This window comes from Besnoitia besnoiti, chromosome I (assembly GCF_002563875.1).
Source record: "Besnoitia besnoiti strain Bb-Ger1 chromosome I, whole genome shotgun sequence".
In the NCBI taxonomy this organism is placed as follows: domain Eukaryota; phylum Apicomplexa; class Conoidasida; order Eucoccidiorida; family Sarcocystidae; genus Besnoitia; species Besnoitia besnoiti.
Window position 1 is genome coordinate 200,470 of NC_042356.1, and position 18,495 is coordinate 218,964.

Here is an 18,495-nt window from a genome sequence, read left to right on the forward strand (position 1 = left end):
AACGAGAGAGCACGGACAGACGCGCCTCCCGAAAGGAGACTCGAAAAGAGACTGCATTCGGCTGCTGGCCTCTCACAGCCCGTCAGAAGACCTGAGCAGGCAGCCGCCGCAGGCCTCACCAGCCCATCCACACGAATGTGGAGAGGGCCATATACGAAGACGAGGACGGCTCGCACCCACAGAGGAGACAGCACCGCTGCTGGTCGTCAGAGCATTTTGGGAGATTCCATCCTCCGCACGGGTTTCGTGCGTTGTTGCTGGGTCTGGTTTAAAACACGGGCGAGAGAGGGCGGTTGAAACCTCCCTTTCGGTTCATATATTGGCGGAACTTTCGTTTGGTTTTCTTGTTCACACCCGACATGCTCGACGCGGTGTGGTCTTGCCCCTTGGTGGAGGCGAATCCCTCAAAGCCCATGAGTTTCTGCAGCATTTGCTCTTCACTCAGGTCCTCCTCCTTTCCGCTGTCTCCACTGTCAGCCATGCTGCTGCGGCTGCTGCGGCTGCTGCGGCTGCCGCTTCGCGTCGGGCGTCGCCGCTGCCGCCCACCTTCCCCCCTGTCGCGGCCGCGGCGGTCTTTGCTCCCGTTTGCAGGCGGACACGGAGTTCGCTGGCGGTCTCTGTCGCCACGGCCCCGCTCCGCAGAGCGACTGCGAGAGCCGCCGCGACCGTAGACTGCCCGCGATGAGTACGAAGAAGGGTGGCCGTAAGAACTCGAACTGGAGTGGTAACGGTCTGCGGAGGAGGCGCTGCTGTGATACGTACTGTCTGAACGACTGCCGCGGCTGCCTTTCTCTCTGTCGTAGTCTCGCCGCTCGCCTCGGTCGCGCGCGCCACTGTCGCGATAGTCGTCTCGACCCGAGCGGGCGCGCTCTCTGCAGGCAGAAAGGAAAAACAGAAGCAGACGCAGAACCCGTCGCCTCCGCCTCCAGGCTGTCCGCAAGCTCTGCACTCCGAGTTGTGGGCGCGTGTGCGCACCCTTGCAGCTGTTTCGGCACGTACAGGGCCCCGCTGAAAGGAGATACATCGGCTCCGCCCTGAATCCTGCCTTCTTAGCTCGTCATCTATACAGAAAAGGGCGCACATGGTTCAATTCTGCGCTGTTAACACTTGCGTCACTTGCTTGATCTCGCTCTTCCCTCGCTGCCTTTTCTGAAGTCCATACCTGTCTCTGTCGGAAGACCGGTAGCAGCCCTCTCGCTCGCGATCTCTTCTCACATCTCGTGAGCTTCGACCCTCGCGATCGTCTTCCCGCCTATCGCCTCTGTCTCGGCCTTCCCTTCTTCCGTCCTCGCTGTATCGCGAAGACTCGTAGCCCGATCTTCTTCCATCAGACCCTCCTCTCTCATCTCCGTAGTCCCTGCGAGAATCCATGGTCGACGGAGGCACGCTTAAGGCACACACAAGGAGAAAAACAATTGCTGCTGCCGAGGAATGGGTGACCTCCGCACACGCACACACAGGCTATTTCAGCTGCGGAGAACGGATCCGGGGAAGCGACTGTCCAAGAGGAAAATGGGCGGAAAGTGCGCCTGAGGGTACGCCACGCTGGATGTGAGTAAGCGCGAGGATGCAGCAGCGTGGTAGAGGCGCTGGCGGCGGGCGACTAGTCTCCGCCAGAGCAGGAAACACAACACCGCTGGAGCACGCGAGCAGCAGAAGAAACACAGACAAGATCCACGCGCTTGGAAAAGAAAAAAAACACCAAGGACAGAAAGGAATCCCGGCGGAAGACGCGTGGAAACGCGAGGTTTCTACAGCAAGGTAGGATCGGGCGCTCTGCCTTCAGCAGCACAGATTGGTTGTGCATGCCGAGCCGCGAGATTCTGATTCCGTAGGAAAAAATACCAAGGGACAGCTCTCCTCCCTCCACAAAAAAGGAGATACGACAAAGCCGAAGCGGAAAGCACCGCCATACCCCGTGGACCCAAACTCATGACCGCATGCAAAGGCGGGAAAAACGCGCTGACGAATGAATCGCGTGCATTTCGCGTGCCGGCGGAACCTGTCGGGTATGCTTGACGACAAGGAACGCAAAATGTGAAAATGGCACAGCTCCTGCACCTCGTTCCCCTTCGCAACGCCCCCTACACTGTGCAGATTTGTTGTGAAAGCGGCGTCTTCTGTTTAGCGAAGCTGCACAAAGAGCCAGTCCTTTCCTAGCCCTTTCTTGGTTCGACCGCTACATCGACGGAAGCCTAGCATGCACAGCGTTCGTCAGAGCACATGCCACTCCTTCGTCGCCTTCTCGAGTAACGTGGCACACACGGATTCCCAGGAAACCACACATCGACTGCAACTGCACACTATTCCGCTTGTCAGAGTCTCGTCCTGCCAGCACTCCCACACGACGTGGCAAACTGCCTTCGGCAGCGAACCTCAGCCATGTTTAATTCTGCAGCAAGGTTTGCCTCAGTACACATTGTGCCGATCTCCGTCTCTCTTCGCTGCACTACGCAGTTAGTCGCACTATAGGGCGGCAGGAGAGGCATCGAGGGGAGCAGCGCGTGTTTCACTTGCAAGCAGCACTCCAGAAGTTCGAGGGCCCCCCGCCTGCTCGATGCAGGCTACACGCGGTGGGCGAGCCAGACGTGTAACCTCCTGAGGCTGCGCTCTTCAAATCTTAGCTAAACGGGAACGCGTAGGCGTCGCCGTCTTCTCCTGCAAAGCTGTCCACGCCGTCTCCCTCCTGATGCCGTTTTCTAAAACGACCTTATGAGCGAGACGGTTCCATGCCTCCTCTCGGCTTCAGTGAGACGCGGCAGCCCGTGGACCGCCTGCCGCTGTGCTGAGGAGGGTTTGCTTCCTGCTGGCGTATCATCTGGGATTTAGAACTCTAACATTTCACCTACTCTTCGGGAGGGCTGCTGGCACGGTCGTAAACGCGAGACAGGGAAAGGGGGTCACTGCTCGGCTAAAAACCGACGACAGCACACGAAAACAGGCTTACTTCCTTGTCCACAGAAAAAGATGGGTGGAGTGTGCACACCGATCGGTAAGCCGCCGTGAAGAGAGTTGCATCGCTACACCAAAAATCGGTTCTTTCACGCATCCGTATCTACTCTTTTCGACGTGTGTGAAACAAACTGCAGCGCGCGAGTGTGTAGTATCTCTCTTGTTCGAGTGCGCCCATACGGAAAAAACCCTCTTCGGTGAGAGGTCACTTTCTTTTTCCCTGTCGTGTCGCTTATCCACGTACTCTTGCAGGAAGAACATCACGTGCCTCCTTTTGCCAGAATTTCTCAACCGGCTTGGGAGAGCGTGGCACTGCGTCGCCTCCGCCGGCACGCTCTTTTCTGCGGTGCCTTTAGAGGCAAGAAAGAGTACGACACCTCCTGCAAAGCGAAGGACCTCCAAGTAAACTACGGACGTGTGTGACAGCTCATCTCCTCAACACTAAGCGCTGGAGCTTCCGTCGTCCCTTCTTGTGTTGACATCGCACGTATAAATAATGCACCACCGCTCTTTGCGCGCACCGTGTTTGCGAAGGAAATCAGCTTCTGTGCCTTTGAGCTGTTGTACGACCCGCTCCCTGTCTTTTTCTCAAATGAATCTCCACACTAGACGGGGAGCTCGCACCGCTCGGCATCTACAAATTTGCCACGAAGGCAGACACGATCTTGGTGATTTGGCCGCTGAAGCTGAACCAGCCCTGCGTCGATCTGCGATCGAGGATCGACACGACAATCCGCCGCCACAGCTTCGCCATCTTCCTCACGTTGTGCTTGTTGCTGGGAACGATCAACTAAGAGCAAACCCAAAAGGCGCAGCGCGCAAGGGCGAATCGCAGACACACGCGACAGATGCGGCAAAGACACGACTTGGAGCCGACACGCTGCCGCGTGCAAACGCGTATGCAGCGGACTCGCAGCGGTGCCACACAGAAAACCCTTTCCACGGACAGTGCAATTCGTATTCCCACAGCTCTTTGAGGGGGACCAGACACGCGACTCTGCAGCTCAACAACACGCCAGCGTAGGAGGCCGCGACACGATTTGAGCGCTCGGTAGATGTGGCTAGGGCTCGCCTGCGTGAGCGAAAAGGCATCCGCTGAGCCACGGCTTGACAGAGACGTGCAAAGTTCAAAACACGAAATACCACACGCAGCCGAGGAAGGTCGGCGAATCGCCCGCTGCGCGAGAAGTCGTAAGAAAGTAGCTGTATAGGAAGGTGTTACTGGATAATTTACTAAGTTAAAGCTTTAAAAATATTAACTGTAAATTGTTGATACTCAGTACTGGAAATATTAAACACCAACTGTGCGGGACAACTTCGAGAATCTACCGAAACACTAGAAACACACGACGTGATACGTCTCACCACAGAGGCTTCGCCCCTACCATCTGGGTGAAGTTGAGGAATGGAGCCCGAATGACCGACTTGATGGGGCGCTTGAAACCGTAGCAGTTGCCATACTGAAGACACAAAGACCGCGAAAGGAACGATATTCCTCAAGCACGAATGGCGCAACGCTGGAGCTACAACAAGTCGAGGAACTGGTCGCCAACAGTCACAGTCACGGCGCCGTCGCCGACAGAAGGCACACTCAGAAGAGAGGCATCTCTATCTTCCGAGGAGTGAGCGCTGAAATCCTGCTGTGACGACCCCTGAATACGCTATAAAACGACTTTGCGCGTCTCAAGCAAAGCCCAGACTCGGGTTTGTGATGAGAGAGGCGGATGCTGATGGCGCTTACAAATCCAAGGCCCGATTGAAGATCGAAGATCGAGGCCCCGGGGTAGCCCCCCCAGACAAGCGTCGGGAAGGCGATGGCGAACATCGAGAGCGCGTTAATGTGCACAGACCCGTAGCGAAGGTCGAGGATCGCGCTCTCGACAGCCTGTAGAGAGGACACGATTTGCACGCAAGAACAGCCGCCAAAGTCAGAAGGCAGCGCAGAACCGCGGTCTGTGTGAGCCGCCTGCTCCCTGCGCGGCCATAAAAACCATCCCCTCGCGCCGGAGTCGCCCTCACTAGGTCCCTCGGGTATATCTGAGAGAGAACTCAATCCACATTTCTTCCTACGCATGGGACGTCGCCCCACTGCGGACACTGGTACGTAGGGAACTCCCGACATCCCCAGGTAAAACGACACGCAACGCGCGCGGAGTGAGGCGCGCTGCGGAAAGAGCCGCCAAGGCCGGAAGCATGACTCCCCAACGAAGAAGCGTTCCCCGCCCCTTCCCCCCTTCCCCCTCCACCGCCTCCAGAGACGAGCCACACCCGCTTCTTCGCCGAGAATTCCGCCGCCCTCGACGCCCTTGACGGCTTCTGACCTGCAGCCCTGAAGAGATCGGGGGCGGTCGGGGAGCGCCTCACCTGTTCATCTTTGTGGCTGTTCGGTTTCACAGAGACGCTGACCGACAGCGTGCCCCAGACTTTCTCGTTCGCGTACTCCACGGCCGCCGGCAAGAAGTCCGCGACCGTAGCCGGCGTGTCCAGCGGCACCTCGCCGCACACCGGGGAGAACATCTCCTGCGAATCGAGCAGCAGAGAGGAGAAACCCGACGCAAACCCCGCTGCATCCTCGAGTGAAGAAAAAACTCGAGACAGCTCGAGGAAACACCCGAGAAGAAGAATGCATGCGCCGAAAAGACCACGCAGGACGTCTGCCTCGCTCGAGTATCGACTCCAGGCCCCTTCGGCGCAGGCCGCTAACGCCGAATGAGGCGGCCGTCGGCGCACAGTTGATGCAGATAGAGAACGGAAGTTCTCTTCAGATGACGCTTTACCTCGACTGCAATGAAGTTGTCCTGGGGCAGGTCGGTCGCGAAGATGACGTAATTCATTTCCTTGTGCGCAAAGCGCCCCGAGAGCGGCACGGAAACCGGAACTTCGAAATCTTCGGGTTTCTGTCCCAGCGCAAGGAGCTTCTCTCGCGCACCCCTGGAAACGCATACACAGACAACTGAGCACCTCCTCGTCAATCGACGCCGCTAGCCGCGTCCAGAAGAACCCATTCGCAAAAAACAACTAGGGAGCGAAGCCTTGTGCACTGTTGTGCGGATGCGAGCGCACAGCCCCGACACGAACAAGCCTGAAGGAGTCGAGCCACGAATACCTTCACAGCTATGCATCATGCGTGCCGACAGAAGACCGCCTCTCGCCAAGCATGTGCACGCCACGCATACAGCATACAGACGCATTTACGTACCTATGCGTGTCCTGAATACGCAGGCAACACTGCAGGGAAGTGCCCACACATCTGCCATGTTCAGGCCTGCTCCCTCCCAGCACCTCGATCTCAAGCTTCGTCGTGCAACCTCACGCGATCCACGTTCACTCGCGCCTACCGTATTCTGTCGGCGTAGTCGGGATAGTAGCAGCCCACGTACAGAGTCTCCCTCTGGTATTCTCTCACGAGGTTCAGAAACGCGTCCCTGAAACCCGCAGACCACGACCGCACAACGCAAGCCCCGAGCTAGCTGGAGGGAGCAACGGCGCGCTTCACACACGACGCGGCTCAGCGACGACGAGGACAGGAAGCCGATACACACGAAAGGAGACAGCGGAACCGTAAACAAAGAACAAGAAAGGAACGACCCAAGACGGACTTCGAGGAGGCACAGAGCGGTGCCGCCTCAGACAAGGCCAACTATCCGCAGAGAAGCCCAGACAGACAACGCGCCCCTGAAAGGATGCTGGCTGGTGAAGCAATCCAAGCAAGGGAGAGAACCTAGCTTTGCATGCCTGCTCTCCGATCCGCGTCCCTTTTATTCCAACAACGTGTTTGCGAGTACGCTGTCTCAAAACTCGGATGAATCCTGGATGACCGCCTCCGAGGCCCTCCCGTTCGCCGCCGTGCAGCTCGGCAAACTGCCGGCTGACCTCAAAGGTTTCAACAGATTTCCAAGGCACGCGAACGCATCCGAATCACTGCTTTCAAGCGGCCAGAGGTCTTTTTTGCTTCCACGGACTGCGAGACAGGTTCGAACAGACAGGACATGCACTGAATTTGATGTCGCTGAAAAAATTCGGCTCTCGGCTCACCTCTGTGCCCAGTTCTTGCAGGTTAGGAGCAACTGCGGATGGACGCAGATGTGCGCCCCGTTATACAAGAGTGCGGCAGCGACGTTCTGAAGATTCGCGAAAGACAGGAAAAGCAGCGGAGGCTTACACACACGCACGCGCCGCGGACGATCCCGCAGAAACTACACGGGCCTGCGCAAGCGAGAAGCGCGAATGCAACGCGACGCAGAAGCTTCCGGTGCACACGGCATGCGAAGGAAACATTCGCTGACTCAAGCGGAGCACTGGAGGAGTTCTCCAACAAATACCTGCCTTTCCTCTCTCATTTACCTAGATCCACTTTCTGGAACTCGAGCTCTGAATGCATATACTCCTTATGTAGTCACGTATGCGGACATGCTGGCGAACTGGTTTTCGCATGCGCAACGCCTTTGCCGCCACTTTCCAAACTTACTCGAGCGTGCCAATCAAGCTCTCGTTTCGACCTGAAGGAAAGCCAGATCAAGATGCGGAGGCCCCACAGGCGCAGTGTGAACCCGCATGCCATCGAACGAGACTACGCGACACAAATACATACATATATATATATATACCTGGATATCTGTGCGTGCCACTCTCTGTGCAGACCAGCCAACTGCTCCCTGAAGCAGAGGCGTCGAGCCTGCGTTTCGCGCACGCCCCCCCCGCAAGTTCCGCTCCTCCTGGGGAAGCTTACCACTTGCCGGGGCAGATGATCCACGGCGTACAGGAGCCGAGTTCGCCGATGAAAGGCTTGTCGAAGACGGGCTTGGGCAGCGGATCCGCTCTCGGCGGCGGATTCGGCGAGCCCCAGATGATGCGGCTCGCAGTGTGAATGCTGCCTGCGCACGCCGCCGAAAACGCAAGATGACAAGGCGACCGTGTATTCGCTTACGAACGCGGCAACCCCACGAAAGCGCTTGCTAGACGATCAAACCTTCAGACGATTCCCGTAAACACACAACGGGTGTTTTCTACGAGAACGGTTTTGAGGCACGTGCAGTACTTGAGTCAATGCAAGTGCCAGGCTTGAAGGCGAACACCGCCTGACTCGACCTGCAAGCGATCCCGAGCGGGTCTCGACACGACAGGCGACGAGAGAGACGGAAGCAACAGCGAGAGTAGGGTGTGTGTGTGGGGGGGGGGGGGGGGGGGGGGGGGGGGGGGGGGGGGGGGAGAGGTCTGAGGCGACTTGCAGACAACACGCGCGAGTCACAGAGAGAGAGTGACGCGCGCGGCAAGGCGCGGCAAAGCGACGTGGATGCTGCGCGAATGCCCACGCGACTAGAAGGAGGCCACAGAGCTTCGCTCTTCGCGTCGCCATACCACGAGCCAGAAGAACAGAGGACACGCGAATGGACGCGCGTGCGGCGTGCAAGAGGAGAAAGCACAGAGGCGAAGCCGACAGAAGGCGCCACGAAGCACCGTGCCCGCTGAGCGGCATGCACCGCCTGGAGGCTCGCCCGTCAACGCGCGAGTCTCACCTGTCATGATCCACTTAGTCACGCACTCGTGATGCAGCAAGGCGGTCGCCTCCTTGACGTCTCCCTCCACGAAGAGAAGGAAGTTGCGATCAACCAGGGGCTTGAAAATCCGCTCTAGCACAGGCCCGACGCGGTGGTTGAACGGGCTGCTCTGCGAGAGAACAAAACACACAGCGCATGCCCAAGTGTGGCCCACTCTCATCCCATTTCTGCAGCTCATGAACACCCGCTCGCACGCGAAGCACCCTGCGCCGAGACAGAGACAGCAGGCACAACACAAACGACGAAGCGGACTGCTGCGAGAGGGGAGGGGCTGCGTGTATGCGGGAGAAGTGGACGCCTCCAGAATTCTTCGAAATCGCAGCGTGTGGCGAATCGATGATCCAAGTGGCGCTGGGGGCCGCCCTCGTTCCGTGCAGATGGAACGCGCCTCTGTCTTCTGCACTTCGACCGGCGAACGCATTTCCCGACACGCCACAGGACGCGGAGCGTTTGCTTCTAGCCAGAAACACGCGAAGCAGCGGAAGATAGCCGCCTACCTTGTAAACGCAGACACTGTTCTCGATGAAGAGGGCGGCAAGGACGTCAACGGGGGCGTCGACTGCGGAGGCAAACGACATAAAAAGCGGGGTGGCGCACTTGCCGTAGGACGAAGTCGAAATCAGAGCAGCTTGGCGCTGCGCGCCTAAACGTCACGCGTGTGGACATCTCTTCTTCGTTCAAGCCACACCTTGCAGCCCGCAAGGCGCCATTTGACACGGGAAGCAAAGGAGACGGGATGCAGAGACACGGACACAGAAAACTGCTTCGCGCAAGCAGAGGTTTCGCATTTCTTTCTGCGTGTCCGCACGCCAGGGAGCCGCTCCGCATGCGGCAACCGTCCCGCCTGCGCCCCCGACGTCTGCCGGCTGAGATTGGCATCGCCTCACCAGGGACCTCGTGGCGCGTCGCTTGTGCAGCGACGGCGAGACTCACAGTTGCCAGCGCCCAGCACGGCGACAACGCCTCCGGGGCGCTCATGCAGCATATCTTGCTCAACCGCTCCGTCCACCAGGAGCTCCATGGTTCCAAACGAAAGCATCGTCGTGAACAGCAGTCCCTTCGGACCCACCTGAGGCAGACAGCGACAGGGAGCGAGAACGAGGGATTCTGAAGCCCTCCTAGAGACCCGCGCGCACGAAACGGAGAAGCCAGCAAGCGAACCTCGCGGTTCTGCGCCTTGACGGCAGGCGAGCGGAAGGGAAGGAAGCAGAAGGAGAAGAAAGTCCGAACAACCCAGCGGGAGGGCGACACCGGTGCCTGCTGGCGGGCTTCTTCACTTTCTTCATAGTCTCTCCATGACCCAGCTTCAGTGTACGCGGGCGCCGGCGGCGAACGACAGACGTGAAAAGCGGAGGAGGTGAGACGAGGAGGGGTGGACAAGACGCAGAAGAAATGGAGTTCACCCAAAGTCTCAGGCGTTCCGCAAACTGTGCAGTTTCAGTCGAACCCCCACACTCTTTGAGCCCTGAGAACCCGCTTCGCTGCGAGGTAGCGTCAACCTGGAATTTCAGCACTACATAACTGCCCGCGCCCGAGTCTCATGCCTCGAAGCACACCACGTTCAAAAAAGCCGAGAAATTGGTCACCTACACGACCGCATGCGAGCAGTCCAGACTCTGACGCAGATGCTCCGCGGCGTGCATACCTTAACGAGGTGCTGACTCGGTTTTTGCGTATCCTCTTCTTCCTTCTTGGTTCCACGCTGCACAGGCGTCACGGCGAGAGGCCGCGGGGGCTTGCCAGTGAGCACAACCGCCTCAAAGTACTCCCGGATGACGCTCAGCCAGATCCCGATGAGCTGCCGACGAACAAGGCGCGAGAAAAGAAAGGCGTGGAGCCTGCCGAAGCTCGACAGGGCAGGAGGGCAGGGAAGCGAGACACGGCGGAAAAGAGGAGAAGCAAAGGAGCAAACGAAGGAGACCAGCATAAAACGTCGAGGAACGCTGCGAGCGAGGAGGCACTACGCGCTAAACAGGAAGAGAACGCGGACACCGCAAAACCCCTAAACAGCAGATGAACGGAATTACCATGGAGGAGTGCAGCCAGTGAGCGACCCCTGAAGCAGTTTCCAGCATCCGTTGCTTTTCGGGATCTAAGCAAGCATAGCCGCCCTCGGCTTCTTCAGCCGCGTCGTTGCCGTCGCCGGCTTTGCCTGTGTTGTTGTCCTGGTCCTTGAGCACAGCTCCCGGCTCGTCACGTTTCTCGATCGAGGCTTCGTGGAGCTCGTCAGAGAACTCCTTCAGCCTGTCCATGAGCTCGTCAATCAACGCGAGCTTCTCTTTCGCGCTGAGCGCAGCCCAAGCGTCCTTCTGCGCGGCCACCAGCCGAATGCGCGTGTCGCGGTCTTCCATGGTGGCCGTGTGTGGACTAGAAGAGTAGAAAGAAGCCCCAGCTACTTGCTCGTTGCAGCCCTCGGCTTGCGCCGTCGACGACGCCTCCGTCTCGGCTTTGGCAGCCAGGGGCGAGCGGAGCTGTCACAACAGACAAAGTCAGGGGGGTATCGCACGCAAGAACGCACAGGCCGACCCGCCTTTCTGTGAATAGAAGTATGCCAGGAGTTGCAGGCGGTTGTTCGCCAGTGAGGTACCGATCGGCAGATGCACACGACGGAGCGCTGTGCCGTGCGGAGAAAGATTGCCCGCGACTGCACCTGGGAAAACCCGAGGAGTCCGAAGGCTGCGGGACCGGAAAAGGATACTATATGCAAGTGAAATAAGGGCTTACTTGCGAGAACTGGAGCCAAAAAACGGAAGGCGACCACTACAGTGTCTGCGTGCCTTTGCGCAACGGAAGCCGGGCGCGCTTTCATGGCAAGTTAGAACCGTGCGATGCGCTTGCAGGCGGGAAAAAAAGAAGCGACCCAATACGAGGGTGGAGCGCGAAGAAGACCAATTCGTGACCGAAACAGGGCGGATGTACGCAGCGAACACCTCGCTCCCTAAGGCTAGCTGTGGAAAGGTGGAGACAAAACAAATCGTGGTAGCCTGCCGCTACACACACGGAACTACCCGCCACATGGAGACACGTGTCCGCGAACAGTGTGTGTACGAAGACGAATGCCTGCCTGTGACCCGTCCTTAGTTGATTTTCCGCGGATGAACTAAGACTGCTACCACGCGGGCACGGTGCTTCGCTCCGCGACTCGCTCGTGTGTCACATTCATGTGCAGACGGAAAGCGAAAACTGAACCTCATGTACTCGAGGCTAGTCGCGATTGGTTTGGTCAAGCACTGCTGCCAGGATGTTTGATCCCGTGATGAGCCCCGAGCGTCTGCACTGGAAATGGCGGTGTGGCGAAGAATTCACCATTGCAGAGCCGGCGACTCCACCATTGGCACCTTTGTGTGGAAGAGGGTATTGACTGAAGCGGCTTTTTCCACTTCCTTGCCACTGGAGGTCGCCTTCCCAAATTGGCGATTTCCAGCTTGACGGCTACTCTGCCAACGCGTGGGACCGCCTAATTCGCACTAGCGCAACGGAGGACGTACTCTCAAGACCACGCACTCGCTGGCTAACCAGCGAACTGTTCCTTTACCAGTGGAGGGCGTCGCAATCTTCCGAACCACCAAGATACGTTGGTAGAGGAAAACTACTAAGCCCTTCGTTCAAAGCAGGCGTTAAGAGCATGAGGATTTTAGGACGGATGCGCTACAAGTATGTGCGCAATTGGTACGGCGTGTCTCAGCCGCCCTAGCGGAACTTGGATCTCAGTTGCAGGCTGCATACGTTTGGCCCCGCGCTTCACCAGTGCAGTTCTGCCCGGCGCATTCTCTTCAGCAGTGTCGGAGTGGACAGAAGTTTTCAGATGATGCGTGCGCCGATCTTGGTCAGCGCCGCCGCAACAGTGCAGTGGACTTCAGTATCCGCATATCTATCGGTGCGTTCTGCAAAGCCGGAGTCTTCTCAGCTACGCGCTTGCTCATACGTTCAACTTCCCAGCTCACTTATCAGGCCTCTACGTCGATGGGTGTGAAACCGGTAGATACGCGCACGCCTCTACGTCAAATCTTCCGAGTATCGTGCTGCTTCCCAGGTCTCAAAAACTAGACACACACCTGACGTCTGTTCCTGCCATAACATATAGGACCGCCGCTGTAAATATCGCACGCGCACGCGGCGTCTGGAAACGGGCGCTGGACTGATTCGTGAGGACTTCTGGATGAGAAGATCGACACGAAGCATTTCGCCGCGCCTAGCCCCCGCAGTCCGCCCACAAGCTCGCCGAGATATGTGCAAGCGATTACTGGTTCCTGTGTACTGGCGGCTTATTTTCGCCCCGGCAATGTCACTTATTCACCACAACCTTGTTCCCCTACTGCGACCATGCTCAGACTCGCTTATGAACAAGTCGTCACGCACAGGGGCACGAACAGAACCTAGGAGAAGCGATAAAAGGAAGACCTCACTACAAATGGTACTTTGTCAGGATGCTGGGGACTTTTCCGTATTGCAACTGCTTGTAGCGCTGGTCTGCCTCGGCATCCTTCTTGTCCATAGTGAAGTTCTCTGCATCAGACCCAGACAAACGACAGGCACAACACAGGCTTTATGCGCTCGCACGCTTCTTCCTCACTGGAAGCCAGTCAATGCTACGCAATGCCCCGAGCTTGCTGACTGTGCAGCTCGTTCCCACGAGGTTGCCCTCAAAGTTTACGGTGTCTCGCTGCAGCACAGAACCAATATGCAGACGAGCTACCGGGCGACGCAGCCTCCATGTCTTGACTTTTTGAATCCATTGCAGCCTTCGTGAGCCCAAGCCAGGAACAAGCCGCGCCAAACAAAGCGGCGTACACCGCCCCGCTTTCCTGGTTCCCGGACGCTACACACGAAGGCTACCAGAGAGCCACTGCTGTCAGCTACTTCCGACAAAAGCAGTCTCTGTCGAGCGGAGGCCGCAACCCATGTACGCTCCAACAACGTAGGTTAAAAAGAACCAGCAAAGGGGGTACGCACGTTCGGCCCGTGGAGGGCATTGAAGGTCGTGCTGACGCACTGTTCCCTTTGCACATCTGCTTGCGTCCGTACATCTGCGGCAACTCTCAAGCTGATTCGAGCGCCGTGCCAGTTTCCACTTTTGGCAATTCATTGCCCCCCAAAACGGACGTACGAGCTTGGCGGAGCGCGGGATCGCTTTCAATCGCCTCCCACACGGAGACGCGCTCGAAGCACTTGGTCATGCTGGAGTAGGCTTCCCGAACCTGCTGGGATCCCGCGATTCCACGGTTGTACATACTCCAGATGTCTCGGAAACGATCTTTCTCTCCCTCGCACTGCGCAATGTTGGGGGCTGGCAAGGGCGCCGGGGGTTTGCTCGGCGACGGCGTGCTCGCGTCGAATTGAACAAACGGGACGGGCTCCGGCAAGAAGATCTCCTGGACCGGAGAAGCGGGGTATCTTGGCACGCGCACCATTTCGGATACGGACGTTTGTCGGATGTGCACTCACAGAAAGATGGTGGAAACGTGACGGGGACGGGAAGCTGGCCTTCGACACGAGATTGCTCTGGCAGCGTCGAATGGTGCGCTTTTCCTAGGGAACAAAGAGACGCTATACAGTGGGTGGCCGACGATACAAGGGCTTCAGTACAGTGGCATACAAAGAACGTCCTGACTGCGCCAAAATGTCGGCCGAGAAAGGGTATACATCAGGGCTGCACAGTGCCGGAGGTTCACGAAGGCGCCTGACGTCGTCGCACCACCGTTGTGCACGAGTGGAACGCTGCTCAGCGAAAACACTGCGGACAGAAAAGATGAACCAAAGTTGTTGACGCTTTCCAGTTTGGCAGAATCAGACGCGAAGCAAGCCCAGGCTCGGGGTTTTTCAACGAAAGTCGCAGACATGGAAGGCGATGACTGCATGTACACCCAAAGCGCATGCATAGAAATTTACACATTTGCCCATCCCTCTACCCGTCTCCTCATCTCGCGCGGTGGCGTCTTGCCAGGTCCTCGAACGTAGTGCACGATGCAGAACATTCGTGCCGCATGAGTGGAAATTTCTGTGCTTAAGCTGTGGAGCTGATGACGCTCCTCCGCACACTGAAACAAAAACGAATCCAACGCTTTCATGCATCCACTAGTAGCTTCCGCCGATTAGGGTATCTTGGTGTGTGACTACTGTACGAAGTACGGAGAAAATCCGCTACGGAAGAAACTGAAGCCCCTGTTGATTTCTTATTCGTCTTGCGATAGTGATGATGGGCTGTCAAGTGAAGTGCAGCCTGCCGGTGGAGTGGTCTCTATGACCCAAGCGTTGTACCGTACGGGGGCCTTTGACAGTGCCATCACCCGCCAGCCGAGTGTGTATATTTGTAGGTGTCACGACTATGTACCAGCGTCTGTTGAATCCATCTTTCGTAGATTGACTGCCTAACCCTGTCACTCAAAGGGTAGGCGCTAGTCTAGCCTGAGCGCATAGTACTACGATAGGGGCGTGCTTTTTGCACTTGAGGCACACCACCATACGAGGCTCACGGTACCCGGGCTACAAGCATCAGCCATGCAAGTGGAAAAGTCATGTTTTTTTTCGTGGGCCACGCAAAATGCGTACTGATCACGGGCTGCGTGGGATGTCGACTCACACCGACACTCTAGGCCCTATCCCCGGCCCCCGCACGTTTGCGGAGAGTCTCTAGCGGAAACTGTGTCTGCATGGGATACCGGCTCCTCTCTGGTTTTACTCCGGATTTCACTACCCTGGTAAACTGAAGAGGAGCTGACGGTCGAGCCGCAGTGTACCCTTACCATACAGAAGAAGGGCGGGGGGGGGGGGGGGGGGGGGTGGCGCCTCCGAGAACCGCAGTGATGGGGCGATATCATCTTCGGCCGGAAACACGCGTCTTCAACTATCAGTTAGAGAAGCGGCACCCGCCGAGTTGTGCTTTCATCTGTTTCTACAGAAAAGTGAAGAACTACCTCGTTCTCCGGGGATCCTGTCATTTGGCAGGTCTTTGAGTTCTCGGAGGGAAAAAGCCGAACCTCCGTGTTCCTCAAGAAAGCTGTCTCAGCTGTCACAGAACTGAACACTTCTTTGACAGCTCTATCCATTTCATGTGCCGGCGTTTCAGGAAGACCAAAGACTTCCTGTCGCCAGCATACAGCCTGAATATAGCACAACACCTCATGGAAGACTGCCGAGGATTACGGGGGATAATTTCTCTGATTCCAAGGTTCTCCCGGCTTTAGTCAGCACGCGGATAGCAGCCCTCCAGATGACTTTGCAGTGAAATAGTACAACGGCGGGAACCCGGTTTTCTAACGTAATGCACATTCCGTGACTGAAGAATGCTCTCGTCCACCAGGTTCAAACTGTGCATCTTCCAGACTAACTGTAATGCTGGAGTCTATGCTATTGGAGTATTACCGATATTGGGGGAAGGGCGGGTGGGTTTATGGATACTCATTGTCTCTTGCTGACAGCTGTTAATACCTTTGATCGACTGGAACTGGACTTGCGGACAGAGTGGCTCTGTCGATTGATCGACCTCCCATTCCTCAAAAGGGCATAACATCGCAGAGTCAGCCGGTATATCGGCTGCGTGACAGCACGCTCTACACAAAGTGATACGAAGGTTCGGACCGACACTACTTTCTTGTCGGTTAACGAAATCAGAGCGCGCCCGCCGCAAGGGCATCTGTTCCGATCAGGCCCCCCAAGAAATCGTGAAGACACCTCAAATCGGAACGCGTGGTGAGTGGCCGCAGACAGAACTTCACACACTGCAGTCCCGCCCCTCAAGCCCTGTTGAAACATTGACGATAGAAGTTTTTCGTCTTTCTTCTTTTCCTGTTTCATCCTCGTTTCCAGTTACACCACAACACGCACCTGAGGCGCTGGCGAGCACAAGCGCACAGGGTGGGCGCAGTTGCACACTAAGGCAACTCGAAGCTGCCTAGGAGACAGGAGGGCGGAATCATGTTGTGATCTCGGCGGATCCACCAGTTCTTCGATTTCAGCGCCTGAGTTGTGTGTGCTGAACCTTAGAGGCACACGCGACTTCTTAGTTCCCGGCTTTTTTCTCCTTTTCTTTTATATGCCGTCTGCGGCGCCAATTTGTTGATCCGGTGTCGCTGCGCTTCGTCGCCAATTTGTTGATCCGGTGTCGCTGCGCTTCGTCGCCACCGCCATCTTTGCCGTCAGCTCTTTCCACGCTTTCTTGGGGGTGGCTTTCAACCGGTTGATCTCCTCGTTTGCTGTCAAATTTCCTTTTGGTTTTTTTGTGTGTTTTTTTTCTCTTCTCCGCATGCCTTGCGCTGCTCTATTGCTTTCCTATGGACCTGGCAGTGATCCAGGCGTCCTATCTCGCCGTTGCCGTCTCCAGAATGAGCGTGTTTCGCGAAGACTAGCCTCACGCACGAGCGCCATGCGTTTAATACAGCTCCATGAGCGCACAGACGCCCTGAGTAGTTGTGACAACACGCGTGGCTGCTCTTCCGCTGTGCGATCCTATGCAGCTGGCGCCGGCACTGTTCCATGTCGTGGTCACGCCGATGCATTCGCCGATGATCTTTCGACAATACTATCTCCAGCGGACTTTCCAGATCTGCCCATCCTAGAGAAATACACTTGGCACGCGCAAGTACATCTGTACCGGATATGTTATATGCATTTAGGCGTATGTCACGCTATGCAACAAATGAACGATTCCTGAGCTCCCCTCCACGGTGCGCTTGGATCCGATACAAGGAGTACAAATATATATATGTATATAGCTGTATATCTGTGCCTAAGTAAATGTGTGTAGGTATATATATGTGCATCCTTGAGATGAAAGCTGAGTGATTTGAAGTGTGCGGAGGAATTCTCATTGCTTTGAGCTTTCCTGATTGAAGTGATGGGTGCCGCGAATTGCTGTCCGCGTTGGAGAGGCCGGCTCGGTTCTCCTGCGTGCCGCACTCTCAAGGAGCGCCGAGAGCAGCTCGAGTTCGTCCTCGGCGACTCTTCGAAAGTTGTCTCAGGGCAGTCGTTTCTTGACGGAAAGGTAGCTGCATGCGAGCCTCCCGTGAGCCCCATCGACCCCCCTTCGTCCTCATCTTCCTCGTCTTCGTCCTTCTCTCCCGCAAGAAAGAAGTAGCTCTCTGCGTCTGCTGCAGGTGATCTTGGCTGCCGCTTCTCAGACTTCCTCCAGCCCTCTCGCGCGCTTGGCGCCACTCTGATCCGCAACCGCCACGCTCCACTGACTGAGCTTGTCGTCAACACACGCGTGCATGCAAAAGCATGGGCGACTGCATCCGGGCTAACTCTGCAACGTAGAAGCAACTGCGACTGCGTCTGCAGCGGTTCGCCCAGGATTTCGCTTGCTCCGTCGCCACCAGTCACCTACTACGCGATGCCTGAGTGTGTGTTCCAGCGGGTCCGCCTCAAAAGAGGTCTTAGTTCTGCTGGATCGCGGAGAATCCCCTGTCTCAGAATGGGGAGCTGCGCGCCCGTGTCGTGACTTTCCTTGTCTCGTCTAACCTGAGATGATCGCCTAGCGACGCCAGGGGCGCCATGGGAGAGCTGCTGATGCGCGAGGCGCACCTCCGGAGTGTGCCACAGAAGAGACAGAAAGCAGCGAGGCAGAAAGAGAGCCAAGAGACAACCGGCGGAGAGGAGGAAAAATCGGAGAGGGCAGCGCAGGAGGAGACAACAGCTGGGGCCGAACACAACGAGGCCAGGAGACACTCCAGCCAGGATGCCGCGCGCGAGACGACGCCTGGCGTACGAAGCACTTCCTCAAGCGGAGAGAGTCACCGAGTGAGGGAAATTGATGGATGCGTTCTCCTCAACGCGCGCAGAGGGCGGCGCGACGCGCGACTGCCGGCGGAGAAAACCAGGCGAGAGCTGACCGGAGGCGGTGAGGCAGCAGCGAAAGCGATCGAGAGGCAGAAGGGCTTCGCAGAGAAGACAACACAACCCGAAAGGCAACCGCGTTCTAGAACTGAAGCTGACAGCTTCAAACAAGAAGGGTGCCGCGGCATTTCTGGCGCGCAGTGCGCCGAACGTT

At 57.0% G+C, this 18,495-nt stretch overlaps 3 protein-coding genes across 3 annotated transcripts; all 3 read right to left on the minus strand.

The window, feature by feature from the left end:
- Positions 1 to 268: 268 nt before the first annotated feature.
- On the minus strand, positions 269 to 1,371 carry BESB_000250 (uncharacterized protein; the record flags this gene model as incomplete). Its single annotated transcript, XM_029358780.1, has 2 exons — positions 269 to 872; positions 1,163 to 1,371. 2 exons carry the CDS (start codon positions 1,369 to 1,371, stop codon positions 269 to 271), a joined length of 813 nt encoding a protein of 270 aa, XP_029221692.1.
- A 2,215-nt stretch (positions 1,372 to 3,586) lies between these two features.
- On the minus strand, positions 3,587 to 10,861 carry BESB_000260 (aldehyde dehydrogenase; the record flags this gene model as incomplete). Its single annotated transcript, XM_029358781.1, has 14 exons — positions 3,587 to 3,742; positions 4,338 to 4,412; positions 4,694 to 4,837; positions 5,317 to 5,472; positions 5,730 to 5,883; positions 6,291 to 6,377; positions 6,988 to 7,073; positions 7,421 to 7,451; positions 7,682 to 7,826; positions 8,469 to 8,619; positions 9,008 to 9,069; positions 9,444 to 9,579; positions 10,156 to 10,308; positions 10,538 to 10,861. The coding sequence occupies 14 exons, from the start codon at positions 10,859 to 10,861 to the stop codon at positions 3,587 to 3,589; spliced, it is 1,860 nt and encodes a 619-aa protein (XP_029221693.1).
- Positions 10,862 to 12,915: 2,054 nt separating this feature from the next.
- Positions 12,916 to 13,921, minus strand: BESB_000270 (uncharacterized protein; the record flags this gene model as incomplete). Its single annotated transcript, XM_029358782.1, has 2 exons — positions 12,916 to 13,016; positions 13,618 to 13,921. 2 exons carry the CDS (start codon positions 13,919 to 13,921, stop codon positions 12,916 to 12,918), a joined length of 405 nt encoding a protein of 134 aa, XP_029221694.1.
- Positions 13,922 to 18,495: the final 4,574 nt, after the last annotated feature.